General features: G+C 39.8%; 2 protein-coding genes across 5 annotated transcripts in view; one reads left to right on the forward strand and one right to left on the reverse strand.

The window, feature by feature from the left end:
- The window catches only part of LOC132978256 (troponin T, cardiac muscle-like), a 162,113-nt gene that overhangs the window by 136,627 nt on the left and 4,799 nt on the right, over window positions 1-20,687 (reverse strand). The gene's annotated exons all lie outside the window — the stretch shown is intronic.
- The window catches only part of LOC132978254 (synaptotagmin-B-like), a 34,380-nt gene that overhangs the window by 11,449 nt on the left and 2,244 nt on the right, over window positions 1-20,687 (forward strand). For 2 of the 4 annotated variants that reach the window (XM_061043398.1, XM_061043396.1), the window contains exons 3-8: window positions 12,951-13,182; window positions 13,286-13,446; window positions 15,512-15,646; window positions 18,147-18,314; window positions 19,519-19,686; window positions 20,538-20,655. In XM_061043398.1, the coding sequence (XP_060899381.1) occupies window positions 12,975-13,182; window positions 13,286-13,446; window positions 15,512-15,646; window positions 18,147-18,314; window positions 19,519-19,686; window positions 20,538-20,655 (958 nt within the window). In that variant the 5' untranslated portion in view covers window positions 12,951-12,974. Of the gene's footprint in view, window positions 1-5,137; window positions 5,331-12,950; window positions 13,183-13,285; window positions 13,447-15,511; window positions 15,647-18,146; window positions 18,315-19,518; window positions 19,687-20,537; window positions 20,656-20,687 lie in introns of those variants that run through there. The other 2 variants (XM_061043397.1, XM_061043399.1) reach the window with 2 other exon arrangements.

Below are 20,687 nucleotides of genomic sequence, written 5' to 3' on the forward strand. Positions count from 1 at the left end.
TTATTTTACAATCTGACCTATTTGTTAACGTTTAAAAATAAACTTGCTGACACCCGCCAGATTTTCTTCTTATAAATATTCATCATGTTTGGGTGGTTATTGTCCCAGCAGCTCAAAAATGGCCTTTGTCTGCTTTGTTTTTAAACATATTTTTGGGGCCAATCCTTTCATTTAAGTTTTAAGCAGCTTTAACTTCGGTCACTTAATCCTGTTGACATTGACTGATGTCACAGCCCTCCTGTCCTTTACTCAGCAGACAGACTCTGCAGCATCATCATGACAGTAACTCAATTACAGTAAAAAGTTGCTGTCAAAGCACAAGAGTTTCTCTTCACCAGACATCTAGCCACTCGACAGAGTCCAAAAGAAATACACCCTGTGTTTGCAGACACACAAATACACAAAGGTAAATGTAAACACACACAGATATAGCCTCATCCCATTGACCAGCTGCTTCTTTCAAGTCACCCAAACACTGCAACTGATGTACAGAGCCAAACAGGACCATATGGTATGTTTTGTTTCCTGTTGTTGACGTTGCAGTATCATGGGCCAGAGTAGAACTGGTCCCTTGAGTGTGTGTGTGTGTGTGCGCGTGTATGTTTGTGTGTATAAAAGGGGGAGTAGGGAGGCAGAAAAGGCCAGAGTGATGCAAGGAAACGATGAAAGCAAAAAGGAGAGAAAGAAGTGAGGCACGTCAGGAAATGGAGGAAGAGTGTTTGCAGCTGACTGTCGGACAAACTGCCTTTAGCTTTGTGATTCTCTGTTACACCCCTGCATTGCAGCACTCCCTGCAGGAGCTAAGAGGGTGCAGTCTTTTCCACATCCCCTCTGCCTCCCCGTTTGAGACAAATCATCTCGATCAAAGTGTCCCAGCACACTTTGGCAGCAGCTGTTGTCTGCACATGTTTGATATCGGGGGCTTTGATAGCCATTTGTCTCACTCTTATTGACGTCCCAGCGCAACACAGTCCTCAGGCCTGACTCATCCTTTGTGGAGAGGACATCTAGTGAAGAGAAAGGGAAAATTTTACTCATTCACAGATTCAGGGAAGAGCTGATTTCGAGTATCCCATAATGCACTGGGACGATAAAGTAAAACCATCACTCTACTGTCAGTTCTTTGGCTGCATTGTGACCTTGCACTAAAGTCTGCCGAGCAAAAAGCTGCTGAGTCAGGAGGTAGCTTTTTATTGATTCTGGTCAGGAACATTAGCTGATTACACCTAGTGACCACGTTCAAAATGATGAATTATTTTTTCAGAAAGCTGTGACTTCAACTGTTGTTTGTTGAGAGATGAATAGAAAAAACAGTTTTTCTGCTGTTTTTCTGGCTGCTATAGATTTTCAGATCATTTTCAATCTTAACTTTGTGTTGTTCTTTGCGTTCATGGTTATTGGTGTTCAAGGGCAAACATTTTTATTAAATCAAATATGTGCAGAATATTTCAATAGAACAAGAAAAGCAACTGCTGACATATACATCTTGTAAATATTTTAAATCAAATTACTTAATCAGCAGTGCAAGTTATATATATATATATATATATATATATATATATATACTGTATGTATTTTTAAAAGGTTTATTTTTTGGCTTTTTATGCCGTTATTTTAGAGACAAGACAGTGGATAGAGTCAGAAATATGGGCGAGAGAGAGAGACAGCGGGAATGAAATGCGGAAAAGGGTCTACAGGTCAGACTTGACCCTGGGCTGCCTGCCCAGAAGACCAGAGCCTCCGGACATGGGTGTGCGCTTCACCCACCAGGCTGATGGTGCACCCCAGTGCAAGATATTTTAAGAGATTTCAAAGATGACTTCCTGACCTTATGGCTTTGCTTGATATGAGAGTAAACATTTTATCATATTTTTGATAACGCATCCTTTGAAGTATCTCTATCTCAAATGCATAAAAAAAAAAAAAAAATGAAGATGAATGGACTGGAATATCTGTAGTGGACACAATTTGTAATTCAACATTTCTGCAAATCATTAATTAGCATCCAAATATAATATCTATGGAAGGCCTAAGAGGACTTGTTTCCATACATTGTAGGTACTCAATTTTCATGTGGTCAAAAGTCATTTCCGGTTGTTTTCTCTAGGTCAGGAGTTATTTATCTCATTATCTCAGAACGACAAAGCTTTTTATTCTATTGTAATAATACATTTATATCATTACCTCAAACAAAGCTTGTTTTCTTTTAATACCGGGATAATTTTTTGGGGATCTAGAAAACAAAACAAGGTTGGTCACTGATTTGAGACCATGGCATACCATGCTGCTATTGCTCACACAATAGAAGCTAAACAATGAGTAAAAAGCTTATTTCTATGTTTGTTTTGGGCTTTTGAAAACTCTGGTGATACCAGATAAATAAGTCCAAATTTTGAGAAAACAACCCAAAAATACATATTATCACGGGAAAATTCAATAAATAGAAAGCATGGAGCCCTGTCTGCTCAGGGCTTCTGTAGATTTCCTATGAAGGAAATAAAGTGTTTTCACTTGGAATGGTTATTCTGACTCTCAAAGGGATGAGTTATAGAGTTTGATGGCCACAGGATGGAATGACCTTCTGTGGCGTTCTGTGGCGTTCCTGTGTTTTGCCAGTACATCGTGGAGTTGGTGTGAGACATTGTTCCAAGATACCACGTAGCTTAGACAACATCCTCCTCTCTGCCGTCAGAGAGTCCAGCTCCACCCCTACAACGTCACTAGTGATGCGAAAATCAGTTAATTGAGTCTGTTGGAGTCCGCTACCCTCAGCAAGCTGTCCGCTGTGCGAATCAGGTTACCAATTTTAACGCCTGTCTAGACTGATTTCATATCTCAGTCTGTCTGTCACTTTGTGCCAATAACATAAATGAAACTCGATGTACAAGAAAGAAAGGGACCCTGACTTTGTCTTTAGTAAAAAGAAAGTCAGTCTGCCAGCACCTCCTCATCTGACTCATTAACATCATCAACTCAAGGAAACCTCTGTGACCTTGACACTGCAGCAGCTTTGACTCCGGCACAACAAAAAGGATTTAATTTTTAATTGACTGTTCAGTATGTGTTTATGAATTAGTTTTGGAGAAGCTAAACATGGATTCTGTTACACTCATATGAGAATCTTTGTATTTTAGGATGCAGTCCTGCCTGTCTAGGATTGTTTGCCTTCAGTTGTACATTTCACCTTATTAATCTTATTGAATATTGAAATAAAATTGTCTCTAGACTGTGGTCAGCACGTTTATGACGACCTCACTGTTTACCGTCATTTATTGTTGTTTATTCAGAGTCAGGGCAAATTACCACAAGCAACAGAAAACTTTGTCTGCATGGCTGCAGCTTCAGCGAAGGCCATGGCAGAGGGTACTTCCAATAAACATGTAATGCTCTACACTATAGATTACTATGCTAGCTCTCAGGACTCCAGACTTTTGTTTACAACAGTAACCACTTTATTTTCTGTCCATCTTGCTGCCAAGTAAAATCAGCAGAAATGTGCTTCTCTCAGCAACAAAGAGAGAAGCAAATTTCCCCAAAATTGTAAATTTATGCTTTTAAAGTACCCAAAGGATTCCAGTGTAGTTTGTTTCATTTATTCTATTAGGCTACAAAAACTCCATACTTACTTTATCTTGAAGTATCTCAGTTCAGAAACCATAACCAGGCAACTTGTGCTTCCTCATTTCCAATTTTATTCTCCCATGTCCTTCATCCTTCACTATCCTCCCCGGACGTTTACTCTTACCAAGCCTTCTCAGCACTCAATTTAATTTGACTTTAGAGTCCCCTTAGTTGATGGCAAGGTGAGTTCGCTCATTACTAGACTGAAATACTTAGAGAATCTGATAAAGAAACATCCATTAGGCACTGCAAGAAAACTATGCTTTGCAGGAAGTTAAATGTCTGGCCTCAATGAAACAAAAGACCCTAATCATCTGAAAAGTTGTGTACAAAGTTTCAAGTACTTTTTTTTTGCTTTAATTAGTTATGAACTGAATGTTATGAACTTTTTATATTAAACCTGGGAAAGACATGGAATCCAAATTAACATCTCTGAAGCACATCTGTACAGATAAAGGGGGAAAATGTATGCGGTCTGATGCAGCAATTTTGAAGCGGGATCTCCGCCCCCCACTGGCAGGAAAAGCTCAGTGCAGCGTAACCTGAAGTAAAAGGAGCCACCTCACACTGGCTTCTGACAGCTGCTGGCTGAACATGAGCACACAGAAAGGTATTTCCCCAAGGAGAGAGAGAGAGAGGAGAGAAGGAAGGGAGGCATTTGAGGAGAAAAGGCTGGAATTGAAAAGACTTCAAATGTGTTGGAAAGTGACTCTTGAGACGCGTTCTCGTGCATTTGTTGATTTGAAATCAATTGAATTTGCAATATTGATGTAACTCCAACCTACTGTATGAGGGCTTAATGTTTTTACCTTATTTCATATTGAAGCCTTCTACTCTCATTTCTATGCATGCATGGATTTCTTGGTCACACACCAGTGGTTTCATGATGTAATAGATCTCACTAAACACCACAGGCTGCATTTATGTTTGCATTGTAACAGGAGATGATGCTTTGTTATCTTCTCACTTCCAATTATCGTTGACGAGCCTCCTGAGGGATCATTGAGAGGCAGGCAGGTTGGCCCAATCATTCATGGTGTTGGTTCTTCGTTCTGAATAGCTTTAACAAGGGAGGCTCTCTCCAGAGGGTTAAATCACACTTCTGAGATCAATTTTTGCAGATCCAATTAATTGCATGAGCTCAGCATGATGATACTGTGTGGAGCTGTTGTGGTAAAGTCGGCACACCCAGAGTTTGTCCGCCCTCCTACAACCCACCTCTCGTGTTCTCCATCTCTGATCTTTGCAAACGGTGGCTTGATGGAAACGTGGCCCCTCCGCCCCCAAAGCTTGTGCATATTGATCTTTTACAACTGCCCTCCAATGCTAGACCAAAGAGTGGCGTGCTGCAATCAGCTGTGTGAGCAGCATCACAAATAAGCTTGAAGGGAGAGAGAGACAGAAAGACAGAGAAAGAGAGAGAGGGAGAGAGAGAGATGGAGACAAAGAGGTAAAGAGGCTGTGTGCGTGAGTACATTGAGGGAGTAGGGAGGTGTGTGTGTGGAAAACGGGGGAGATGGTGAGCACTGGAATAGGAGGAGGAGGAGGAGGAGGGGTGTAGTGCTGCAGTGGAGAGAAGTGAGAGGAGACTGCAGTCTCTGCTTATGGGAGCGATCAGACTATGTTGCCACAGCTCTGAGGGACTGAAGCCCGTACAGTTATTGATATTGGATGGGCCTCCTCGCAAAGAGGAATACCACATCTGACCGGTGAGTCTTGTTTGAAGATCTTTTATAAATGAAGATGCAGTTATGCGGCTTGGATTGAAATCAAAACGTACAACTAGTAGTTTGCTTTTTCAGAGAATCTTTTCTGCATTTTTAAACTAAGTGAGTCACGATGAACTATTACAATGTGGTGCTATTCTTTTATACCTGAATATCCTTGAGAATAAGGATGTGTCACTGCCTTTTTTTTTTCTTGTTGAGTGATGCTGGCCAGTGATGAGCTGCAGAAATCACAGGCAGATAAGGACTGAGTGCTAATGGCATTAAGGTAAACACAAGGCTATAACAAATAGGGAGGCTTATAAAGGTGTTTTGAAGTACTTTGGATTCTTCCAACTAAATGATCACCAGTCATTTGACTGCAAATAGAAGCTCAGTTAGGGAAGTTGGAGTTCTCATATGTCCCTGAGTCAAATCAGGAGCACTGTAATTTTCCTGCATTTTCTGTGTATTTCATGTTTAATTTGCTGTTCATATTTCTCGTACAGTCTTCAAGTTAAATTATATGCATAAAGTTGTATTTTTTGGGAGCTGTTGCAGCTTAAACCTTAATCATAACCATGATACATCACAGCAGGGGAGAGCAGTCAGCATGCATTTCATGCCCATACCCGCTGCTCATGCAGGCAATGACTTGACACTGGCCTTCAGCCAATTTCTTATTTGATTGGATGGTCACCTCAGCTATAGTTTGGTTCTGGGCAATTCTGGTCCACTGATGGACACTATCAGGATTGCTTAGCAACAATATTCTGCAGGCCCACAGCAGACAGGCCTCCAATCTCTTTCCTATACTGTACTGTGCGTAAGCCGGCCACATCTGACCACATATTCTTTACCCTACGGCAAGAGTAGTCCTCCCTGAAATACTGATGTTGGAATGCAATACTTATTGATCTGTTTCCTGTGAGTCAAAGGAGATGTCGTTACATCATGAGTGCTGATGGGGAAGTCTGAGGTCTGCTGGTTATCTGTGATGTTATGATACAGATTCCTCACATGCACTCTGAGCCTATCCAGATTTTCAAAAAGTCCTTATGGCGTAAAACTCAATGCATATCATCCTAAATTGGCATGTAAACTCATATGTGTGATTGGGAAATTGTAGTTTTTGTCTCTGCTTAATAATCAATGCATGGACATTTCTTACATTAAAAACCGTAAAAAATCATTTTAATTTGTGCTTCCAGAGAGAGATAAAACTGAGGTGCTCTTAACATTTGAAATCTGTAAAAGACAAGACTCAAACATATTTATACTTTTTTTTATTTTTTATTATTATTCATTCATGCTAATTGTTTTATAGATTTTTCATTTTCTATGTTTGTACATTACATGCCTGTCTAACTACACACTTGCTTAGTTGTTACAGCAGTATGTTAAGCTACAAATGATGAAAACATTTCACCGCCCTTTCTGTCAAACAACTGTCCTCCTTTGAATTCTTCCCCCTCGAGCAAGAACAAACAAACCAACAAAAAGTCATGGTGATGCGCTGGCTGCAGAACCAGTCAACAGTTGTAAAGTTGCCAATTATTCTTAGGTATCATGTTGAGCTGGTGGAGGCATGGAAGCATAAAGACAGTGTCCAGTTCAGTACTGAAATATCATATTATCTGCCCACAGATATGTATGACACTGCAGTAACATCATTCTTGTTGCCAAATCTGAATCACTAAATGGCCTTTGCTCTTAATGTCTAATTAGTGCAATGCTACTCTCTGCTTATGTAATCTAATATAAAACAACAACGAGAGGCATTTCTCATTCACTGCACCAGATTATAACTCACTGAATTCTAATTCAATCCAAACTGAGTCCATGCTACAGTTGTCAAATGTGTCCAATTATCTGCAGCATATGCTTTTCTCTGCTTTGTGCAACAACATGGAGTCTCATTAACACCAGAGCTACAACACCTTCCTTCTCATCAGGAAATCCAAACAGTGTGCTGGTCACTCATAGCCTACTTCTGCATAGATAAAAAAAAAAAGTTAGGATAGACAAAACTTGCTCAATTGAGGCTGTGAAAGAAATTGATTGTGTCAGCTGTTTGCATTGGATTGACTTTCAATAAGATTAAAAGGTGAACCAATATGAAAAGACACCTGAATTTAATCTTAATGCATCCTTGTACATCTGCTCGGGGGCTGATTTCGCCTGGAGCAAAACAATGGTTTTGTGCAAAAAATCTCTGAACTTTACATGTATTTATAAGAAGCCCTGCAAGGCTCATATAAGAAAAAAAACCATTTGTAAATCCATTGACACTGATTACAAATCCTTATTCACGGATGTGCAGTCTGGGCCCAGAATTTGCAGTTCAGAGATTTTTGGGATACTTGCTTTAATTCTTGCTGAAAGTGAGGTGAGAAATTCTTCTTTTTGTACTGTAAACATATACTGTCAGGAGGCTGTTGGCTTAGCTTACTCTGTCCAAATGTAACAATACAATTAGCTTCTCCAGTGCTCTCTATTTAAATGCACAAGTGAATTTATAGGTGTCTTTTACGGCAAGTAATTCTCCCCAGTCTTTATGCTAACCTCAGCTAGCTGTTTCCTAGCTATATTGTCTTACGAAACACACAGAATCAAGCTATGGAGTTATTGATTGTTTTTATTATTTCTTTAACAGTTGCGCTGTCTGTCTCCCTTCCTGTACAGATGCAGGTCATCCTCTCTAACACTATAGTTCTAGTAGATAACTGTGTTCAAAAAAGGATGGGGGGGTACTCACTTCAGTTTCTACTCATTCTTCACTCTGACAGTAAATTCTCACATCATCGGCGTAATGAATTACTTTATTTTCCTTTCATGGCTTTTATATCTTTGAGGATTTCTCAGGAGAGGATTTTACGAAACTGTTTTTGGTTTAGTTCTTCACCCACAATAAATACTGCTGTTATGATTACTCCCACACTTTGACATCAATCTACCTTTCACAGAGCTGAGTTATTCCACTGCAGCTCTTGATCGCATCATCTGTCAAACTAATAGGATCATCTTAATCTATTAGTCAGTAACAATATAGCAGCAAAAAACCAGTAAAAGAAGAAAAGAAAGTATTTAAGTAGATGTGCAACAACTCTCATTCTGATTCCTGTATAACCAGCCTTACTGGCATTTTTCCGCTGCCCTGGTGGACACTTTGTGTATCGCTTGTGTTCTTAAAGAGGTCATATTATGCCCTTTTTGGGGTTCGTATATTTAATCTATATACCTACTAAAGTATGTTCACAATAGCTAAAGTTCAAAAAAAGTGTATGTTTTCATGTACTGCCGCTCCATGCACCGGCTCGCTTCTGACTCTCTCTCTAAGGCTCTGAAGTGCCCATGTTCAGAGTCCCCGCGTGTGCCAAGTCTGATCTGATTGGTCGGCCTGTCGGCTCTGCCGTAATTGGTCAGTCGCTCAGCACGGTTCTCGGAAATGTCACGCCCCTTTTACCATATTGGGAATGCAGCCACTTTGGCTCCGAGGGGAGCAAAAACATTAGCCCCTTAGCACTACTGTGCTACCGCAGGCTATGGCATATCGTGGGCGTGCTACAGAAGTTAATGGGCGTACAACATGAGCTGCTGGGCTTGCCACAACGAGCCAATGGGCTTAGATCAGTGATATCACACTGACAAGACGTCACACTGGCAAATTATTTTCGAGGGGGGCTAGAACCGAGCGTTACATGCAGCTAATGTTACAGCTAACAGGAGGAGTGGGAGAAGCCGTGTTTCCGCGGACTTTGAATTTTTGCAAATAAATGTGCCTAAACATGCACAGGACACTTGGAAAACACACTAAAGAGCATATAAAACTAGAAAAAACATATGACCCCTTTAAGTTTCATTTTCACCCTCAGTTTAGTTTCATTTACACAAAGAGCATGCTGCTCAGTGATCTCCTTACGTTTAAACCTTGGAGTTGATATGTCCGTAAGTAACATGTCATATATTGTTTGAATGCATTTTTAAGAAGAGATATTTCTGTTTATGAAGATTACATTAAGCCTCCAGTTGTGAGTAAACACGGAGATCTGTTTTGCCAACTGCTAAATAACATTGAAGCATTGTGTCATGTTGTATGTGTACTACAGAGCAGAGGTGTGGACTCGAGTCACATGACTTGGACTCGAGTCGGACTCGAGTCACAGATTTGATGACTTTGGACTGGACTTGACAAAATCATGAAAGACTTGCAACTCGACTTGGACTTCAACACCAATGACTCGTGACTTCACTTGGACTTGAGCCTAATGACTCAAAAATACTTGAGGTTTTAATGTTATTTTAGGTCCCATATATAATTTCCGCAATGTGCAAAACACGGACAGAATCACAGAGTTTTACAATGAAAATATAATTAACTGTGTACAGAATATCGTGGGATTTGCCTCAATGTGGGTGTGACTTATTCAAAAACCCTACGTTTTTCTACCAAGTGTTTTTATAAAATATATGAGGAGTTTGGTGTACCTGCAGCTTCTCGCTGCTGCTCCTCATCTGTTTGCATGTTGCAGGCACGAGCTGACACATACACACACAAACACACACGCTCATGCACACACTCTCACACGCACACACACTCTCGCACACACACACACACACACACACACGCACACACACACACGCACACGCACACGCACACACACTCTCACACACATACACACACACACGCACACACACACGCACGCACACACCGGAACGCCAGCCATCGCATGCACCTATTTACTTTTAGCGCAACACAGTCTGTGATCTGTATGGACTTAATCCGGTCAAACGGCCATTTCGACTATTCCCCGTTCTCTCTCACCGTGTCTGCATACTGTATTTATCAACAATCAGCACCTTAAAATTGGTAGGCTGTTATCTCACAGCCTGCTGTAGTCTGGGAACGTCTTCACACACACTGTAAAAAAAATTATATTTCAAAATGTCTCAATTTCCTGACATGATCTAATAAAATGACCCAAATCAGTGCTCTGATCCAATGGAACATACCATCAAACACAGAATTCAGTCAAATAAAAATGGAAAAAACGGAATTTAGGAAAAATAAACAAAACAGAGTCAGTCGCACTGGTACTGTTATTTTATTTTAAGAAGTAGGCTAAATAAAATCATATAAGCAATCATGATTTGTGTAACTGCAACAAATTATTACTCTCTGAAAATGGCATTTAATTTGGTGAAGAGAGCTAATGACTTGTTTAGGACTCGAAATTCAAAGGTTAGGATTTTTGACTCGACTTGGGACTTGCCTGTCTTTACTTGAGACTTGACTCGGGACTTGAGACTTACTTGTGACTTTCAAAGCAATGACTTTGTCCCACCTCTGCTACAGACATTTTCCGGAGTTGTTTAGCTGCTGAATAAATGTGTGTAAGAATGTTATACAGCAATGTTACATGTGAGTACATGGGGTTACAATTCATAAGGATTTAAAAAGTAGTTTAATTCATATTTTCATCTCAAGCTATTAATGTACATCATACATTTAACTATTTACAGTTTCATTTAATGTGTGTATGCTTTACATGTGCAGTATATTGACACAATATTTGTACTGTATTTTCAGTTTTACAGAAAAGCCACTTTGTTCAAGAAAACGGTTTTATTGGAGTTTTTGTTCGCTATCTGTCTAGCCTTGCTCAGAAACGCAATTGTGAGGACAGAATAAACTCACTGATTCATCTGTTTTGTACTACTTGGCACTTTTGCTTGACAGCACAGTTTAGAGACAATTTGAGGAAAAAGCTTACTGACTGAGTTCAGCCATTTGGAGCACTGATCTCCATTCACATATGCAGCCCAAAGTTGATTCAGTTTTTATTTCTTTGGAGTATTTTAGACCAAACAAAGTATTTTTCAATTCAGAAAGTCTGTTGGTTCTCCTTAAATTGTATTATTGCGACAACAGTCCTCCATTATGTCTCGAAAAAACAACGTCCCTGAGTGGTGGCAGGGCTAACGGTTGGAGAGGGAGGGGTTCATGTGAAAAAAAACATGTTTGAGCCCCTGATGAAACATAAACTAGCTGAATGAAGCGCCATCTTGTCAATGTAAACACAGAGCTGAGCACAACAAGCCAAAAGAAGTTTCACTCCTTTTTTTTAGATACACATTACTCAACAACATATTTAGTCAGAATATATACTTTATATCTGCTATATCAATTAAAAAAATGTCATGTTTTATATCTTTAATACATATTTGGGTAGGGGAGGAGGTTAGGTTAGCCTTGTGTAAAGATTATAACAGGATTTTAAAGCCAGCCTCACCCATCGATACCTTTAAATGTGTGGCTGGGCTTTAATTTTTGCAAATTTTGCCTTACAACATTTGTCCGATATGGCAGCCGGAGTGTTTATGAGTCAGTGTAGATTTGCCGCAGGTATCCAATGTACTAAGCAAAAACTGTCCAAAAGCTAGCTAATAATGCTACAACTGTGTCTTAACTGTGAGCTTGAGTTCAGCTCATACAATGACTGATCCCAGAACTCACCAGGAACTCCAGTTCTTTATGTTATTTCTCTTGGGTCTCCTTTTTCTGTTTTCTCTATATGAGCAAGAAGTAGATTCATAAAGCTCTGCAATAACCTGTACCTTATGTTCAAGTTAAAACATGATTCACTCAGCAGATAAATAATGCCTTGGTTTGCTTTAACCACAGTAAACGACACCGACTTGCATTTTTCCAGCGACTTTGTAAGCAATTTTAGCCTTCAAAACTCAAATTATGTCTGAACTCACCTCAAGGCTCACAAACAGCTTAACACATTATTATTGAGGGAGTCTTTCACTGTGAGGATACCAAGCAACCACAGCTCTAGCTTATAGAAGCTAGGCTGGTTTTACCAACTTGGCATACTTACTCTTCTCTGTGATTGTTGATGGTTTGTTTAAGTGATTTTAAAGTGTTCTATTTTAATGTTTCTTATTTTTCCTTAAAATTGGTTAAAATGTAATCAGTTTTTCAAATTGTTGTTGGTGACTCACTTTTAAATCTTCGTTATTGTTTTAGTCTATTATCAGTGTTGGTCAAGTTACTCAGAAGGGTAAGAGGATAACTAATTCTAGTTGTAATTTGTACTAAATTAAAAAGTAATATTTTGAATTAGCTTATGATTAAGATGCTAGTATCAAAGGGAGTTGTTACTGGTCCATTGCTATATCCCTCCGCCTTTAGAAAAATAGATTAAAGGCACCAAGCAACAACCTTTTTCTGATTTTGTCAACTTAACTTATCTCCACCCCCATGTCCTGCTCTGAAATCCAGTTTCTGTTATTTAGCTGAAGAATGAATCATTGGCAGTAGGCGCCTTGCAGTGAGCGCCCTGGGTTACAAATCCCACCAGACAAAATTTTCGACATTGTTCCTTTAATTGGTAATCCAATATAGTTCTGGTTACTGGTGGAAAGATGTTACACTGTATGAAAAACACAAAATTTGGTGAACTGCTGTAAGAATACATAAAGATAAACTCTCAAAGTAATATACTTCTGAAACATAAGCCACGAGGATAAAGTGTATGAATTATGAAGATTAAATTTTTCTCTTTCTTTGGCATGTCTTATCCTCTCTTTTTGTTTGATCTGTCTGTGCTTCAGGGACGCTGCACCTAGTCTTTGACAATGAAGTTCAACTTGTTCAGAACACTGCCTACGGAGGCGGCCGAGCTCACAGGTGCCACCACCGCGACCATGGCTCCCACTGTCCCCTCAGCTTTCATCTCAACATCTGCCCCGGACATCTCTGGGTCCAACAACACAGAGATCAATAAGAATGACATGTTTGAGGAGATCAAGAGCAAATTCTTGAATGAAATTGATAAAATCCCATGTGAGTAATGGTTCAGTTTATCCTCTCTTTCTGCTGAGATGTGTACTTGTGAGAAACTCCGACAATCAAATCTCCATTTCCCTCTGTTTTCTGGAACACACAGTGCCTCCCTGGGCTCTGATTGCCATTGCTGTAGTGGCTGCACTGCTCATCCTTACGTGCTGCTTCTGCATAATCAAAAAATGCTGCTGCAAGAAGAAGAAGAATAAGAAAGGGAAGAAGGGCAAGGATGGCTTTAACATGAAGAACATGCAGGGTGGTGAGGTATGATGCACTTTGCCCCACACATGCTGAAAAGACACTTTAACAGGCCGTGTTTAGTGATGATTTGCATCTTCTTTTCACAATCAATAAATTACCAAAGCATGTATTGCTGTGTATTAAAACTACTGCCGTTAAATATGTCTCTAGTTAACCACATTTGATCTTTTACCAGCAGCTTTTGTAGCCCAGGCTGTAGAGGACACAAGGAGAGCTCTCTTCCCCCTGCTTTTATTCGATGTTGTTGTGTTGGTTGTTTTAATGTGTGACATATTCCATTGTGGCTCGTGGTGATAAATGACACACTTTGAAACTGGTTGGCAAAGAAAAATGAGCACCATAAGTGGAAAGTTTCTTTCCACCAGTTGTGAGAACTTAAAGATGCATTTGAAAATAAATGAAGGCATGAGACCCCCAGAGTTATTGAGAATTTTTGAAAGCTAAGGATGGTAAATCAGAGGATAAATCTTTGGAAAGTCAGTGATTCATTAAAGGAATAATCTAACTAACATTGCCATAGATCGCCATGACTGCAGTGACGGTTAATTAAAGTGATCAATAACCTGTGTCCACATTGTGAATGTGTTATCCCCAACTGAAAACAAGTGTGTCATTACTCATCACGATTGTGGCGGTGGTGGTGGTGGTGGTGTTGACTGCCCCTCTTTTTGTAGTGTGTTTGGTGTCTTGTGAGTTGAATCTCTTCCTCTCTCTGCTCTCCTCCTTCTTTTTGTTCCCCGCGTTGTGTCTGTCTTGTGTGTGCATCGTGTTTCTTGACCGGTGGACTCCCGCTCTACGGTAGGTGGATAGCTCACGGTGATGTTCTCTGACCCCCCCCAGGGCAGAGGGGGTTTCATGGAATGAAAGTCGTAGCTTCCTTTGCTCTTTTTTCTTTTACTTTGAAGCCCCTCCCAATTTAGATTTTGATTTTTTTCAATTTTGTCATGACAGCTTGGGAATGTTACAATGGAAAGCTATGATGTGCTCCATAAACCCCAGAGAGGAGAGTCTAACCATCTAACACATTGTTCCTGGGACAATGTACCTTTAACACCAATATGCAAAGTATTGGACTAAGAGATGATATGCAAGACACTTTTAACACTATTAATCTGTGCATGTGATTAAGGGCATGGTTGGTTGTTTGGGAGACATGAAAACTGTGATGATAAAACTGCATGGAGAGCCAAATACTTCCTTTTGGTTGCAAAATTACAAGAATGAGGTTGGATGAGACAATGGATGACTTTTTAAAGTCAAGGTCACCTTTTGCTACAATAATAAAACTGCAGCTCTACATTATTCAAATAGCTGCCTGTGCCCTTTAATCATGAACCATTTACTGTAATAATTGTGAGCCAAAAAAAAAAAGGGAGGCATTTTTTTTCTGGCGCCTCATAAATTCAAAGGTGAAACAAGGCATGCATTGGATTTTATCTTGAAATATGAATGTTTGAATGCAGGGTGTAATATAACAACCAATTGCAATCTTGCTAAAAGCTTTAGGTTATCTGAAAGGCATCTCCTTTCACCAGATACTATGTTCTATTTGGCTTTTATAATTTTAATATGCAGTGGCCTTCGCTCTTGTTAGCTAGTCCCTTGGGGAATTGGATGAAAACATTAATCTCCTTGATCATTAGGTGAAATCAAAGCCCTTTTGAAAAGGGAAGATGTATGCTAAAATCTGATTGAATTGGTAAACATTTGAATGCATATTGCCCCTCTTAGTGGTACTAGCATGCAAAGCCTCTACTGACTGACTGGCTGTCACTTTAGTGCACAAGCATGTTGAAGGAACTGTACGAAAAACACTGGGGTCGGTGTGCATAATTCCCAAAAAGTATGTATTTATGTGTTACCAATGACAGACAAAACCCTAGTTATTATCATCAAGTGCTGTGCAGGTAAGCAGTAACCAAAACATGTATCTCCCACGTGAAAAAAAAAAAAAAAAAAAGGAGCTCCAGTGTCTGTGGCATGCTGGCTGTTGTGGGAGCGCTTTTTTCCTGCAGTGGTCTCCTGAGCTTTTGACACCTGCGTATGTCTTGTTATCTGCACACCACAGAAACTCCAGGATGAGGAGGATGATGACGAGGGAGAGACCGGACTGACGGAGGAAGAAAAAGAGGAAGAGGAGAAAGAAGAAGAGAAACTGGGGAAGCTGCAATACTCTATTGATTATGACTTTGAGAATACAAAGGTATGTGGTCATTTTGAAATGCATTACACATATCGCTAAGCTTTGAGAAGAAAGATCAGTTGGCCTATTTTCTGAAGCATAGTGAACCAACTGAAATCTGAAAAATAAGTTCCAAACATTTGTCATACAGAATCTATTTTAGAGAGTGTGTTATTTCATCCATACATATGTATATATATATATCTATATATATGGAGTTTCATAATTTTGAAGTATTTAAACTAAACTTTTGGAAAATGCACCGATTAGCTTACTTGCTGAATAAGGGCCCGATTCCACAGAAAGTGCCCACAAACTATTTTTCTCAGCGCTTCTCACTAGTGCCCTTTGTTGCTAGGTTGCAAAAGCTGACTTCTACTTCCCTCGGTAATGTCCGTTAGGTGTGTTTTAGATAGCTCCATGTGCTTAAAATGATCACCAAAAAAAGACAAAATCAATGTAAATGAATTGTGTTCTGGCATTAGCAGCAGCTCTAGGCCTGTATATTGAACCCTAGAAAAGACGAGTCAGACTAGCTTCTCCTCTGTCATTGTTGTTGACCAAGCTGATCTCAGAAGTCTCCCTTCTGGATTTGGCGCTGTTTTAAAAGTTGAACTACTTTGATGAGAGCGTTGTAAGCTTAGCGTCAATCAACAGCCAATGTCGAAGGTGATTTAGTGCTCAGGACGGTGATGGCTGAAAACGCTGAACTACATTGGGTTGTATTCAATTCAGTTCAGTTCAATTCAAAAAACTTTATTCGTCCCTAGGGGGCAATTCAAAGGCATTGGTATTGGAGACAGGCATGCGTGCTACCTCATCCTCACTAAAAATGTTGGACACAGTGAACCATGCTGCATTGAGATTAATCTCTGGTATGGGTTTTTCGTACCCATCATTGTGTCTATATAATAAAAAGTCTCAGTTGCATTTTGGACTGTAAAGTACCAAATCAGAGCCCTGTAAAACCGAAGGATGAAGCATTGGTTCATAAACTGCTTTCTTTTTATGCTCCTTGCTGAGTCCAAAAGCTCTTAGAAGCTGTAACCTTGGATCTGATGGACTCATCATGTATGTCATTCCACAAACTCGCTCTGTCTTTGGTGAAAGTGATTTTAGTGTGTTTGCGCCTTCATCTTGGTCTGAGTTGCGGAGTCAGCTTAAATTAGAGCATTTAGTTGGCTTGGAACATTTTAAAACCAGGGTAAACAATAATTTGACCACTGGATGCACACGTTTTTTCTTCTTAACACTTCTGATTTGTTGATCTGCCCAACTCACTTCTTTTCACCTCTTTAAGACATCTATCTTCAATGATCTTTAAACAGCTGGCTCCTGCATTTAGTTTTGTTGGAGCTGATACGGGAGATTTGGGTTTGTGTTGGAATGAATCTAAAATGTATACAGTAATTTTATTGTAATGTAAAGTTATTTTGGGGGCTTTTTTCCCTTTATTGGAAAGGGCAGCTGAAGAGAGCTGAGATGTTGGGAGGAGAGAGTGGGGGGTGACATGCAGCAAAAGGCACATAACTGCAAATGCCATTTGGTGCCCCCTCTACACTTATTATGTGTTTATTTGCATTTCTAGATGAGCTGGTGGGTGAGGGAGTTGTTGGGCTGGGAGAGTATGAATCTTACTGTACATTCTTGTCAGTAGATTTGTGTAAAATAAAAGGTTTGTTGAAAACGTGTTTTATCTCTAGGGACTATCCCTCTTTTACATTTACTGAATTTACTAAGTTTACTAAACTAATTACAGATATAGCCTAGCACTGTCCAAGCAAGGCTATCTGTAAGCGTTGCAAAAGCTAATAGAGAGAAAATGTTAGCTGACAGTTAAGCTAAGATAGTGGTTATGTTGGACCGATTTAACCATGGAGAAAATGTTTGCCTGACACTGTCCAAGCTAGGCTAACTGTTAGCTGGGACAGAGCTAACAAGACAGACAAACCATTAGCCCAGCTCTGGACAAGGGTAACAAACTCCACCCTCCTGCACAAAGGCTTTGTGGTTAAACTTCAACAGAATTCCTTTTTTTTAATTTTTTTTTTTAAAATCTAGTCAAGAAAAATATTTATGATGAATAGTTTTTTGCCCTAACCCTGGCTCAGAGAGAAGAGAACACGTTCATCAAACTGTCCCCACCATGATTCATTTTCTCAGTGGCATATGGACATACTCTTTTATTAAATGAATTAATGACGCTTGGTTCTTGAATCAAAAAGAAAATCCATGTATTACTCGCTCAAATGCTTAAATGATACATCTAGAGAAAATGTTTATATATCACAGTGTGACGATCGAGTGACACAGAAAAAAACCTTCTGACATTCAATATGTTTCCATTTGAGCAGGAGGTCTGCTGTGATAGATTGCAAAGCTTTAGTTGTCAGATGATGTTATATAACCCATCTCTACTGCAGTGACCCTGAAAGAGATGAAAAATTCCGACAAACTTTAGAATTTATTTTGCAGTCTAAAACTCTGCCTTCACTTCTCTGTCCCTGACATCCACACACAGCTCACAGTTGGCATCCTTCAAGCCGCCGACCTCATGTCCATGGACTCAGGTGGAACCTCTGACCCTTACGTTAAAGTCCAGCTCCTACCTGAGAAGAAGAAGAAGTATGACACCAAAGTCCACAAGAAAACACTGAACCCTGTCTTCAATGAGTCGTTCGTATTCAAGGTAAGGCTTGTCACTTTGTGATTGCCTCGACTGTTTCAGACTTTGGTGCAAAAAGATGATTGCATCCTGATTTCCATCTTGCTGTGCTTTTATATGAATTGATGAAGCTGTAAACAGAAAGATATCAAACATTTATGAATAATAGTGAGCAAATTTGCTGCATGAGCTGCACAAATAATCATCTTTACCCCTGCCAGTGTGTCCTTTAAACTGTGTGGGTGTAATAGGACTGGCTGTGTCTTGTCACAGTGTGTGGACTCACTGGTTCTGTGCAGCTTTAAGTACATGCTGCTCTTCCTTTCCTGGCTAATAAAACCCACAGAGACTTGACAAGGCTCTGGTTCAAGCTGGTAGCTCTGTCTGTCTGAAAATGTGCAGCAGCAGAAAAACACAGGAACAGAACTTTTCCCTATTGAATAGAGCAGGAGAGTTATTTGTTGTGTTATACTGTGAATGCTTTTTTTTTCCTTTTGTGACTGGAAAGGCTTAAATTTGGGCTGTCAGCTTTAACAAGATAATCGAGATTAAGGTCTGAAATTGATGCATTCATTTTTTTAAATCACAACTCATTGAATGCCATTTTGTCCCTTTCACACACCGTGCAGCCTCTGCAGTGTCTCCCTGTACTCACAGTGATGGAAAAAATGACACTGCTGCAAATTTGAATGTCTCATTTCACTTAAAAAACGACTCAGGCAACTCAGTTGATGAGTCAAAAGTAATATCCACCGTCCTCATGACATCAAACAATTCACTTTTCCACTATTCTTTTTAGATGTTTAACTTTAGTTAATGAATAAATAAAGCTTTTTTTTATCGTTTGACAGCCCTAGTTTTAATTCATTTTAAAAAGTCTGACAAGGTGTCTGCAAAGGACATGAGCATTCAAAATGGACTTCATCTTTTTCGGGGGAATTTACAGCCAGCTGCTGAATTGTATTTTTTTCTGATACTATTTGCCTCATTTGAATTCAACTCAATTTAGTTTGTTCAGATTTGAATTTTTCACTCATTCACAGGTTTTCCATTGCTGGTGCAAAAGTCATCTTGACTAACACGTATTCTAACATTGAGAGTTCACTTCATTTCTTTCCATAACTAATTCAAGGTTTACTTTATTTATACAGTCATATTAACATGAAAACACAAGACAACACAAGAAAAGTTAAGAAGTTATTTCAAACCAAAGCTGTCTGTCCATCAGGTGCCCTATGAGGAGCTGGGTGGGAAGACTTTGAGCATGTCTGTTTTTGACTACGATCGATTCTCCAAACATGACGTCATTGGAGAGGTGAAGATTGCCATGAACACCATCGACCTCGCACGACCAATCGAGGAGTGGCGGGATCTGGAGAGCGCGGATCAAGAAGAGGTGCTGTTCAGAATCACACTTTACAAATACAGATTTTAAAGAATGATTTATTATAATCATTGATCGATATAGGTTTTAAAACAGGTTTTTGTAAAAGGCTGCAAAAAATGCAGGCTCCATTACTTCCAGGGGCTTTTAGGTTCTAAGCCTTGAACTCGTCTCAATTCAAACACATCATTTAATACGAATCAAGGATAACAACTTAAAGTATCAGCTCAAAAGAAAAGTGCAAGACACAAAGTAGCTGGGGGCGTTTCATTTAAAGGAAGAATGTGCGACTTTTTGATCCGGTAGATGTGTCTGTCACACTGAAGCCTCCGCTCTCCTGCTGCAGCACACCTCCAACCACGAAGGAGTTATCAATCAGAACGCACCATAATTAAACACTGTTAAGTAGAAGCAGAGGTCAATATCGTCCTTTGCCTATGACCTGCATTGTTGTATTAGCAGGCTAATGTTTAGTTACACTTTAGTTAGCTCGTAGCTTCAAATTGCACAGAATGACCGAGATCTAAACACACTTATGTGACCTCCAAATAACAGTGAGTAGGCTGTGTTCTTCTTTTCTCTAGTCCTTGACTAAAACATCTTTATACACAAGGCCGTCGGTCCATGTAAACACGACGTAAACACGGCTCTGACAACAATACAGCTGACGGGACTCGTACTTCTCACTCATTGTAGACAGCCCTGACTCAGAGACACATTCACACAGGATATACTTGATATCTGCTATATATGTAAATTTCACACATTGTTCCTTTAAGACCATCGTTACGCTCTAAAATGTTTTTTCTGATGAGCATGAGTGATGGTCATTTCTGTCTCCCCTCTTTGTGCTGACCATTCAGCCTGAGAAACTCGGCGACATCTGCATCTCCCTCCGTTACGTCCCCACTGCCGGGAAACTCACCGTCTGCATCCTGGAGGCAAAGAACCTGAAGAAGATGGATGCCTGCGGATTATCTGGTAAAGAAATGCAAATATCAGTGTTTTCAAGT

Source organism: Labrus mixtus, chromosome 7 (assembly GCF_963584025.1).
Source record: "Labrus mixtus chromosome 7, fLabMix1.1, whole genome shotgun sequence".
In the NCBI taxonomy this organism is placed as follows: Eukaryota; Metazoa; Chordata; class Actinopteri; order Labriformes; family Labridae; genus Labrus; species Labrus mixtus.